Here is a 10000-nt window from a genome sequence, read left to right as displayed (position 1 = left end):
AATCATTGTTTGGCAAGAGAAAAGAGATGGAAATAAACAAAGTTTTTTTTTTTGCGCTGAGATGATATTAAATACTTGAGAGAATTATATGGTTTATGTAAAAAATCTTTCTATCTATTTGCTAAGTACCACAATATATGTTTTCAGTGTCTCTCAGCATTCCAGTTGACCAGGCAGGAATCATATATTAGCTTCATTTCCCAGAAGACAGTACATGGTGCTCTGTTGTGTTCAGCTTTTTATTTTCTAAGTTCTTTCTGGAATAAATTGATTGGATGTTTCATTTCTTAAGTTCTGTTAGTTTGTCATGGGATTATGTATACACAAAAAAAAAAAAAATTATAAGTGCTTCTGTCTAGTTTGAAAGTTATTCTGCTAATGTATTGTGGCAAATTTTGTTGTGAATGTATAGGTTGTAATTTACATGTCCAGGTTTTTTACAAAAAAAAAATTATTTTCGAGAATCCTCTGTTGTATAAGATTTTTTTTGTTAACTCTTTTCACCTTATTTCTTGGCAACAGGTGTTGACAGGTGGACGAGGACGTCGTGAAGTGTGCGTAGGATGTAACAACCCGGTATATCTAGCTGAGCGCCTTTTAGTGGGTTCTCCAGGTCAGCTGATGCATAGAACATGTTTCCGTTGTGCCCGATGCTCAACTCAGCTGACACTTGCCAGTTACTATGAGACCGAAAAGAGTCAGTTTTGTTGTGAAACATGCCCAGATGAAGAACGCCCTGTTATACCAGATGTTGATTCTACTAGCATAGCCAGCAGTGCCTCGACTAAGCTTGCCCGCCAGTCATCTGCCTCAGATTCAGAATCGGACTCTGACAGCGAGGACTCTGATGAAGAAAGTGACAGTTACAGTAATGATGCAGATAATATGTTAGAAGACGTATCCCACATTAGCAGCACACAAAACGAAATTTCTTCTAGACTGCCCAAACCCAGGACTGTATTTTTAACAAAGACTTTAGAATATGAAGACTCAAAGGACGAACCAGAGGAGCCCAAGGAAGACAACACTCATCTCAGTAGAGCAAGCAACTTTTCCCAAGTCTCCCCTGCACTGTTTGGATCAAAGGTTAAGGACTCCGGAGTCGAGGGCAAGAGAGACTCCCGTCCAGACCATTGTGATAATGCCAAAGTTCTGAAAACAGACCCACCTGAAAGACTAACCCTTGACACAGGGCAAGGTGATAGGGTTTCGAGTATTTCCAATGGCAAAGGGAAGGGTTCCTCTTCCATTGTTGCTGAACGCTTAAAATTATTCAGAGAAATTGGTAATAAAACTACAAATGCAGATAGAGCAAAAAGCGGTATAGTTTTAAGTTCAAAAGTTATTTCAGAAAAGAAAGAAAATGTTCAGATTAAAGAAAAGGAGAGTGTTTCAAAACAAGAAGAGACACTTGATATCGATGAGAGAGATAAAGATGAAGATACAAAAGATATATCGAATGGTAAGGATGTACAGGTTGATAAATTTATTTCGGACTACTTACAAAAAGATGAAATTGAAGATATGGAGGTTGACTCAAAAACAGATTCTGAAAAAACAAAAGAAAATGATACACCATCTATTGTTATTCCATCTATTACAATGACTGCAGAAAGCACAGATGAGAAACTTTCACAAGATGATGATGCTAAGCAAGATGAAGCTAGACAACTGGCTGAAGAAGAACAAAGCCCAAAACCTTCCCACAGCACAAATGCTCAGGTCAAGGAATTTAATCCATTTGAAGACGAAGACGAATCTCAGCAGGATGAGAGTGGTGTCATGGTGAACCAGTCTCATTGTAGTCCTGCCACTGACAAAAATGATGCCACTTTGGCCTCTCATGACAGTGGGGCTGATGTCTCTTCTGCTTCTGCGCAATCCGTCCACTACCCGAACGATCTCAATCCCTTTGGAAGTGATGAAGAGGAAGAGGAGGAGAAGGAGTCTGAACCAGCACAAGTAGAAGAATGTGAGAAACAGACCAAGAAGCTCATCAAGGTGAATCTTAATCCATTTGGAAGCGATGAAGAAGATCTGTCTGAAGATGAGAGCAAGGCAGTTGAAGAGAAAGAGAAGACTTTGAAGAATCTGAATCCCTTCTGGAGTGATGAGGATGAGGATGAGGATGAGAAGGATAAGGTCAGCAGTTCAAGTTCAACACCAACTAAAAATAAGGTCAAGCCCCCAAGGCCACCACCTCCAACACTGGCCAGAAATAGGTCTGTATCTTTTATTCTGCTTCTTTTACTAGTTATGAAATTCTGAAATTTTGTACCACTGCCTAATTGGAACGTAGCTTAGTACGTGGGAAGGGATTACAAATATTGTGTATGCTGAATAATCAGGGTTGGGGGAAGCAAAAAGAAGTGGTAATAAAGAAGATCAGAAAATAAAGGGGATATGGTTTTTATTATGAAAATATCTTCAAGGAAAGGATATAGCTATTGGACTTGGTGATTTGTCTTGCTGATTTGTATTCTGGGTAGACAGTAAATTGTCTTTTGATGTATTTTCTTTTTTTTTAGTTTTTTTTTACTTAATGGTCCTTTCAAATCTTGCTTCAAAAAGGAAAGCATTTATGCTTATGCTGTGATTGGTAAGGAAGCAGTTAAGTCTTATGCAAAAAAGTAACATCAGATTTGGAACCAAAATGCTAGCATGTTCATGAGTGGAATTTAAAAATATAATATTGATATATTTCACAGCTTCTTAGTAAACATCTTCATCCAAAATATATTTTCCATGATCAGAAATGCATGCATAGGCCAGACATTGTATACAGATTCTGCTCCTTATGATGGTATAGTTACACCTGTGTGATGCACTCATGTACATACAAGGACTACTTTTATTTTCTTTACCAGTATATCTACATGGCGGTTATAATGCATGGTGTGCTGAGTGTGCTTCAATCAGTTAACTGTATGAAGGCTTGGCTTTTCAGGGTCATTTAAACCTATGTGAATTTGGTTTATTCATCAAGCTAGCTTCTGGATATGTAGAATGATTGAGTATATTTCTGCCAGTTGTGAAGAAAGAAATGCTATTAATGAGAGATATTACATCAAGATGTATGATAAGTTAGATGCTGGTAAATATATGGAGGAATAAGATAATAGAAAGAATGTTGATATTTCAGGACTAATAAAGAAAAATAAGAAATATCTGCTTTACAAATTTTACAAAGGGTAGCAGTAAATGTACATATAATGTTCAGGACAATTGTTTGACTATGAAATATTGTAAGAATGAATTGAACTGAAAAATAGGATTTAAATCACTAATCCGATTTAATAAGATTTAACCCAATCGGCACGTTTGGCAAGAATACATGCCATGCCCACTGTAACACAGGTTTATTTATTGTATTCACACATAGATGGCTCTACAAGTGCTTAGTCATCAAGGGGTCACTTATTAGTCCTACCTTTCTCACCTGTTTACCCTTTTCCTTGACTTTTGGAAAGGATCTTTTGCATTATTTCATTGTCGTAAATGTTAACAAGATTTTAATAATACCTTAATAATCATAACATCAATAACAATAATAACAGTATTGATATCAATTGTATTAAAAGGAAAAACGCATTTTCCCGCCAATTCAAGGAATGGGGAAATCAAGATCAGTCAGTAGGGCCTACTGATAGACTCCTTGGAAGCTGAGCACATGTGGAGCCATCTGTATGTAACAAAATTCACAAAAACCTACAAGGGACAGAACATAAATCCGGGGTGATTGGGTTAAATCGCGAATCTATGTCCTGCACAGATAAAGAAATGAAAGAAAAAAAGTTCAATTTATATTTGATTCTCAGCTTGAAATAGTTGTTATCTCAGTTATTGGTTTAAGGCTAATCGACTGTCCTTTTCTAAGACAGGTGGAGGGAATGCTAATGATGCCTAGAAAATATGTAGAATAGTGATTATTGCTGATATGAAATAAGATCAAAAGAAAAGCAAAAAAAAGTTTAATTTGAATTATTAGTCAAAAGATAATTTGGCATCTTTAATGTTTGTTTTTTTAAAGGAATCTATGGAAGAAGGGGAAAGATTAATATATTCATATTTATATACATATTTTTTACCTTAATGTGATAATGCTTGGTAATGGAATTTGGAGAATTATGGAAAATTTTGTTTAAAATAAGATAGCCTCTCACTAAAAAAAGAAAGTCAGCTAAAGCATATTTGAATGCTGAAGTGGCTTGTAATTTAGTTTCTGTAGGCTCTTGCTAGCTTGCTTATATAACTTGTCATTTTTTCAGTACTCCATCCCAAATGTATGGCACCCTTAGTGCAAAGAGTAGTCCATCTTCAGTGGGTGGCACTACCCCAGGCAAGAAAATCATTGCCCCTCCGCCCCCAAGCGCAAGAGAACTCTTCCCGCAAGAGCAAGATGTGCCAGTGCATGGTCCTCCCAAGCCCCCAAGGTCCCCGGCTCTGACCAAGGTGCATCCCCATCCCTCCCCTTCCTCTCCTGGCGGCTCTGTGGCTCTCAAGAGGAAGGATCGAAGGGCGCCTGCCCCACCTCAAGCTGCCACCCCAAGAAGTGGCAGGACCTCCCCAACAGATACCATTAACAGCGACTCTTTATCTGTATCTAGCTTTGGGGCTCAAAGCCAGACGGTGCAAGGGCAGGAGGGTAAGTTGTGGCTTTGGGAAGTTTGCTGAAGTTTTTATGTAGCTGGGTTATCTGTGCTGCTGCTTTTTTTACTTATTTTGATTTTTTATGTATATAAGAAAAATGAAAAGTTCTGGGCATGCATAGCTTTGACTTGTGTTATTTTTGTTTTTGTGTTACAAACGGCTGTATCTCTAGCATGCAGCTGATTTTTTGTGCTTGGCCTCCCCCCACCAGACCAGGATGAAGTGCTGAGCTGGAAAATGCAGAAGGATCTGAAGAACCACTCGAACAAGATGAATGGCACAGCAGACCAGCTTGCTCCCCCCAAGCCAGCCCGAGCTCCGCAAGTTGTCAAGAACTTGGGTGGTGTTGGAGGTTGGTGCTTGCTTGCTTGAGCTTTTTGAGATTTGTGTACACTGTCGTTTTATTTTTTATCTTTTCTTTTCTCTTTTCTTTTGTTCTTCGGTGGAGATCTTGGTTTTGGCAGTTTATGTTGCTCGAGTTTTGTGTTTTTTTATGCACTTATTGGTTGTGAAGTTTTCATATTTACTCCTATAATAGGAAAGATAATTTAGTCTCTTCCTATACCAGACAACAGAATTAGATGTCTGGAAACATATTCTTATTAGAGTTTTCAGATGACAGTAATGAACTGTAAGAATAACTGTATAGAGAAGAATATGCTATCAGTTAACCCATTGGCTGCAAGTGGCATGATTACATGCCATGTCCACTGTAATTTTAGTTTATTGATTGTGTTTACACAGAGATAGTTCCACAAGTGCTTGTTGAAGTAGGAATAATTACTATTCCTATATGTTACACCAGTTTACACTTTAACTTGATGTTGGAAAGCTTCTTCACTTTTTTTTTTTTTTTTTTATTGTTACTTTAATAACAATAATCATAATGTCGGAAACAGTAATAACAGTATCAATATTAATAGCATTAGAAAAGAACAACAACATTTACCTGCAAATTCAGGGAATGGGAAAGTCAGGTGCTTTCACTAGGCCCTGCTGATTGACTCCTTGGTGACTAAGCACTTGTGGAGCCATCAATTTGAAGCAAAATTCACAAAAAACAACAGTAGACATCACATAACCTCATGACCATTGGGTCAATTGTTTTTATTTATCAGAAATGATTAATATATATGGCTATTTGATAATCACTGACTTGTTAGTATAAAATATTTTCTGATGGAGAAATATTGCTTCTGTTACAGTTTTTAAACCCATTTCTTCTTCACACAAAGCACCTTTTTTGTGTGGTAATGCACTCCAGCAAGTTTTGGTCTTCAGTTTCCTGTGTTTTTTCTCCTCAGGGTTAAAGGGCATTAAAGGCAAAGTCCATTCCCACAGTGATTCCAACCTTCTTTCAGGTCTGGCCAGGAATCCCTCAATGAGCAAGAGTGAAGCTGGGGAGTGGCAGCGCAAAAAGGGGCCGGCTCCACCACGCCCTGTCCCCCAGAAGCGTGCCCTCAAGAAGATGCCCATGCGGCTGGTTCAGCAAGAACTCCAAGATATTGAAATCAAGCAGACAGAGTTGGAGCGTCAAGGTGTCCTGCTTGAGACTGCCATCCGCAAGAGGACGGAGAGCACCTCCAATAACCCACAGGATGAGGTGGCCAATGCACCCAACAGTGGGCCTAACAGCATAGAGGTGGAAGACATGATACTTCAGCTCTTTGAATTGGTCAATGAGAAGAATGAGCTATTTCGCCGTCAGACTGAACTTATGTACCTGTGAGTATGTCCAGGAATCTTTGCGTTCATTGGATATGTGTTTCAGTATATTAATTTATATATTTATTACTTCAAGTTTTGACAGCTTTGTGCAGAAAGTGAAAGAATATTTGGGATCTTATTGTTGATGATGATTAAGTTTTTATATAACACAGAGTTTGTTCAGAAGATGGTGTGTAAGTACTAGATATATAAACTTATTTACTTATTTACTCTCAATTCCAGTAAACGTGAGAAACGTCTTGAGGAGGAGTATGTAGAGCTGGAGTATCAAATTCGTTGTCTAATGCTGAAGCCACCTGGGGAGAAATCATCTGAAGATACTGCTCAAGAAGAGGACTTGATTGCCCGCTTGGTGAAGGTAGTGGAACAACGTGATGAAATCATCAATTGCCTTGAGTTGGATAGATTACGGGAAGCTCAGGAGGACGAAAGCATTGCTACACATATGATGCAATACCAAGGTAAGTTTAGAAATTATGGATAATTTCCATATTGTCATGATGCTGTGTGTTTCATTTGTAACTTTCTTCTTTAGGCATGAATTTCTGTTGTTGTTGGTCTGTTTAGAGAGCACTAGTATGCATCAGAAGGAAAAAGTATTAGCAGTTGTATAAAGTCTCACTTTATAGAATGTATTGTAGCTTGTAGCACCCTTTAACAAGATATAAACTCAGCACAGTGAAGTTTATGCTATGTGTTGGCTTTGGTAATTTGATAATACACCTCTATTTCTTTTGTCCCTTGTGAGTAACGCACTTGTGGCAACCAAAAGAATGTCAAAAAAAGTAGACAGCTTAACATTTCTTGAGCTGGATGGATCTGCAGGTAAATATGGGAAGCCCATTAATATTTTCATAAGGTTTGGAAAATGTAACAACCCTTAATACATGAACACCCTTTTCTCATGCTAATTATTAACCAGGTGTAGTCACACACTTTTCATATAAATCTATAACACTAAGGGGAAAGGAAAGAACTAATAGGGAGAAGGGAGACAGCCAGTTAAACAGGAAAAATTTCTCAGTGAATGAACCGCAGGCAGATCCTTGTATCTTGCTCTAAATACTTGCAGGTAGACATTTCAAGGGATGCCACTTATGAAGCAGATATGATTTGCAGAGTAACTGAGATCGAGCAGAGTACCGGAAGGTATGGTTGAAGGGACTGTGTCAGAAAGGGAGGAGAGACACTCAAGGTTACAACAAAATACTGGTAAAAGAAAAATACATTAAATTGGGGGACATGGGATAGAGAATGGTAAAATGAATGAGGAAAGTTCAGCTATATGCTGCTGACAGTTTATTAAAATGCTGTTAATGCTTTCGCAATAACATGTGTTGTGGGATCTACATTCATGCTTGAAGTAACACAGTACACATGGTAGAATAAACACAAAAACTCATTGTAACATATACAATTTTTGCTTGTATTTAAAGCAAAATTTTAAAAGAGAGGTAGAGTAAAGGATTGAAAAAAAAAGAAGTCAAAATAGGGTGTGTATATCCTCCCTCTCTCTCTCTCTCTCACAATTTGTTTTTTCTCTTCTTTTTTCTACTTTTTATTGTAGGATATATAAATATCATAGACAATAATGGTGTTTCGGTTTTAGAGATGAAGATATTCATATAAATTTTGTTGTTTCAGAAAAACATATTGATGGAAATGAAAATGGTAACAGCGTGGTAGAGCCTCCAAAGAAGAAGAAAACTCTGAAACTGCCCAAGAAAAAGAAAAAGAAGAAGGAAAAGAAGGATAAAAAAGGAGCAAAGGGTGATGCAGATAAGGACATAGATGAGATGGAAGCAAAAGAACAGAAGAAAAAGAAGAAGAAGAAGAAGTGGTTATTTTGATTTTTAATAGTTCTAACTAGTATTCCAGTTGATTAATCCTGAGACTAATTCATTGCCTGTGAAAGTAAAAAAAAAGGATGGAGTATAATTGTGTGGTTGAAGTGGAAGTAGCTAGTGGACTGTGCTGAGCTAGTAATAATTGGAATATTTATTTTTATTTGCAAATGCTTCCATGATCATTGCTTTATTATTTCTACAACTCTGATAACACCACATAATATCCCGTATGTATTTATTCTTTATTTTGATTAATTTAGAAAATATATTTCCTGAGCAGGTTGTCATTCCATAAGCTGTGCAATGTACAAAGTAGCTCATGCAGTTATGCTAGACCTGGCACATTAGCTTCCAGTCAAGCCAACGTACAGTAGTCTGATCTTGTAAAGTCTCTGATATCCATGATTTCCTTGTAGGTAAATTTATCTGTGCTTTCCTGTCACCAGTGGTTAGAATTTGCATTTAGAATCAGATGGATGGGAAATGAATAGTCTTTCACAGCATTACACAAGTAATTTGTTATTATTATTTTGTGCATAATAGTAGATGGGATTAGTATCATTTTCATTTGATTTGTATTATTTTTTTCTGTAGCTTGTACTTTATATAGAGATTATTTATTTGTAAAGGTAAAGATAGTACAGTTTATGTAAATAAGCATTTAAAGCACAGCTAAAAGAATATACTAATTTCTCTTTAACACAAAGATTAGCCATTTTTGCTAGTACTGTATCATCCCTGAAGTGTAGAAGGTGCTGTCAAATCACACATAAAACATGTTACATTGATCTGTAATCAAGAATGATAGGAGCAAGTAAAGCAGCTTGATTTTTGTATTAACAGAAATGCAAGGCTAAGAACTAACTGTGCATGGCTCAAAAAACGTTATGAATCATAATCATATATTATATATGTTGAACTTTTTTTGATGTTCCTTGGTGAATGGTGCAAACTTGTACATCCTGATGAAAAGTTATTGGTTGTGGACAAACTTTAATGTGTTGCTTTTGTAGCAGTTGATGTGGATGGGTGCTTTTAGTTTAATGGTATTGCCATGATTTGTTTCAGAATGCTTTATCTGTTTTCAGTAGGAAATGTGCCAATATACTCTATCTGACAAAGAATTTCAAAATTAATATACCTGGAAAATAAATCTGTTGTTGGCTGCTATTTTTCTAATTATTTACTGCTTTGGAATTTCTTAATTTTCTATATAAAAAACTTTTAAAAAAAGTTTACAAGGTCAAACAAAAATGTGAAACTTTGGAAAAAGTAAATTATTAATTGTAACACATTTTATTTTTATATATATATTAGGTTTCAGATGTCTATAAAACAAACAAAAAAAAAACTTGTTACTTTTCCTCTGTGAAGCCTTGCCCTGTGGTCACTCATTCCATAACATATCTTTCATGTTAATATGTTGTCTTATGTGTAGATGTAAGATTGATTTTTTTTTATGTAAATTTCTTCCCATTTTAATCAAGTGGATATGCATTTTATATGAGTTTACTTCAATAGTTTTTTGTGTTTCTGTTATAAGTGAAAATGCATTTGGATTTGATTTACATTATTATTATTTTTTTTTTCCATGAAGTGTCCTTGCAGTTACCTAACCAAGCCTTAAGGTCACAATATTCAAGGTGAAGGTAGCTTGCCAGGTGGTACTTGTTCCCTTACACATGAAGTGCTGTTCTAGTTCAGTAAGGAAATATCGCTCAGAACCAAGTTAGAGTAGAATATAAAATTAATCGCCTTTTGTATAATTTTTTTCA

General features: G+C 36.4%; 1 protein-coding gene across 5 annotated transcripts in view; it reads left to right on the top strand.

The window, feature by feature from the left end:
- The window catches only part of LOC119597884 (MICAL-like protein 1), a 110483-nt gene that overhangs the window by 100245 nt on the left and 238 nt on the right, over positions 1-10000 (top strand). For 3 of the 5 annotated variants that reach the window (XM_037947791.1, XM_037947717.1, XM_037947630.1), the window contains exons 4-9: positions 523-2222; positions 4269-4645; positions 4862-5002; positions 6012-6375; positions 6601-6839; positions 7451-7527. In XM_037947791.1, the coding sequence (XP_037803719.1) occupies positions 523-2222; positions 4269-4645; positions 4862-5002; positions 6012-6375; positions 6601-6839; positions 7451-7479 (2850 nt within the window). In that variant the 3' untranslated portion in view covers positions 7480-7527. Of the gene's footprint in view, positions 1-522; positions 2223-4268; positions 4646-4861; positions 5003-6011; positions 6376-6600; positions 6840-7450; positions 7528-8022 lie in introns of those variants that run through there. The other 2 variants (XM_037947571.1, XM_037947670.1) reach the window with 2 other exon arrangements.

The sequence above is a fragment of the Penaeus monodon genome, chromosome 1 (genome assembly GCF_015228065.2).
Source record: "Penaeus monodon isolate SGIC_2016 chromosome 1, NSTDA_Pmon_1, whole genome shotgun sequence".
Taxonomy (NCBI): domain Eukaryota; kingdom Metazoa; phylum Arthropoda; class Malacostraca; order Decapoda; family Penaeidae; genus Penaeus; species Penaeus monodon.
This window is presented reverse-complemented; position numbering and strand designations above follow the sequence as displayed.